Source organism: Myotis brandtii, unplaced genomic scaffold (assembly GCF_000412655.1).
Source record: "Myotis brandtii unplaced genomic scaffold, ASM41265v1 scaffold915, whole genome shotgun sequence".
In the NCBI taxonomy this organism is placed as follows: Eukaryota; Metazoa; Chordata; class Mammalia; order Chiroptera; family Vespertilionidae; genus Myotis; species Myotis brandtii.
In genome coordinates, this window is record NW_005371769.1 from 240,846 (window position 1) to 242,469 (window position 1,624).

The 1,624-nt window shown below is 66.7% G+C and overlaps 1 protein-coding gene across 1 annotated transcript in view; it reads right to left on the reverse strand.

Moving 5' to 3' along the window:
• Window positions 1-1,624, reverse strand: part of TCEA2 (transcription elongation factor A (SII), 2) — a 32,957-nt gene that overhangs the window by 15,893 nt on the left and 15,440 nt on the right. Inside the window, exon 5 of the mRNA XM_014532769.1 lies at window positions 682-867. Within this exon, the coding sequence (XP_014388255.1) occupies window positions 682-867 (186 nt within the window). The remainder of the gene's footprint in view (window positions 1-681; window positions 868-1,624) is intronic.

Genomic DNA, 1,624 nt, shown 5'->3' on the forward strand with positions numbered 1-1,624 from the left:
CAGGGGGAGGCTCTGCTTGGCTGCCTCAGAGCAGCTGGACAATCCGGGCTGTCAGGGCAGCAGGGGGCCAGCAGGGCCCCTTCAGGAACTAAACTTCTTTCACAATGGGGTGGGGGAGGTGGGGTCACTGCAGTGGGGGCCCTGGAGGCCTCCTTCCTGAGCCCCAATGACCACTGTCCCAGAACAGCTGCTGCCAGGCTGAGCAGGCCCTGGCGACCCAGACCACACCCAGAGCCTCTGCCAGGTGCTGACCCCTCGGACCCACCCTTCCACCTGGAGTCTCCCCCACACCTGCCCACAGGGTTCACCCCCTCACTGGTCAGAGGGGAACCGGCCCCACTGGAAGGGGCCTGCGCACCCGTCCACCCAGGGCCCTCCGTTCTGGCCTGCCTCCCAGAGAACCCAGTTCCTTGTGCCTTGGCTGCCCAGAACATCAGCTGGGCCCAGGGTCCTGGAACCCCCAGCCCTTCACTCCTCCGGCTGTTGGATAAGACCCTACAGGACCAAATCACCTGAGGGCCCTCAGGGGACCCCTGTGGGGTCCTGGCCTTCCCGGGACAGCAGGGCCCCCCGTGGGATCCACCTGTCAGAGTGCAGATTGTATATGCACTGGGCCACCAGGGACAGCACCAGTGCCTCTGGGTCCCTGCCACCTGTGGCCACACCAAGAAGCGCCCACACCTGGGCAGGGCTCCTGGCAGGGCTGGGGGCTGCGGAGCTCCAGGGCCGGGGACGTGTAGGCGGAGGACTCAGTGGAGCCCGAGGCTGCCGAGGGCCCTTGCTCCACCCGCAACAGACCCCCCTCAGCAGGACCAGCAGGACCGAGTAGGAAGACCTCCCCTGAGCCCTGGTCCCTCCTGCTGGGTGCTGGGGGTGGGGGTGGGGGCCGGAAGTTCCTCTGGAAACCCTCCCAGGGCTGAGGGCTGGTAGGAGGGGCTCCCCCTCCCTCCCCACCGACCCAACCCTGGGTCCAGCCTCACTCTCCTCTGCTGCCCTGGTGGCCTGGGGTGGGCAGGTACCCAGCTGGGACTGTCCCAGACCCCACCCCGCACCCAGCAGGCCCCTGGGAGGTGGAATGCGGCCTGGGGCTCCTCTGCCCGCCCGGCCCTTTGCCCAGGTGTGTCCTGTTCTGAGTGGGTTTGGGAGGGGAGGGGGGACGTAAAGACCATCTTCCCGGTTAACCCCACGGACAGGACTGAAAGATCACGTGTGTGGAGGGTCGGGACATTACACCCCTGGTTACCAAGAGCACCCCCCCCACCACCACACACACACACACACACACACACACACAGGGGAGGGCGCTTTCCCAAAGCGCTTCTTACCTTCGAGCTAGACTCACGGAAGGACTAACATGGTGCTAAAATATGGCCCCTTCCTCCCGCGGTCATCTCAGGGGGGAGGCAGCCACCTCCCCCCGTTACCACCCGCGGGGCTGACTCCGTGGGTGGGGCGGCAGCTCATCTCTGAACGTCTGCCAGCCCTGACTGCGCCCCTCCAGCTTCAGCCCACATCAGTGCCCTTTCGCATTCGGGGGTCTCTCCTTCAGAGGGTGCGGGGGGCACGACGCGGAGGAGGCCGGGCGGAAGGTGCCTGGAGGAGAAAGGAGCCCCCGGGAGGGGCG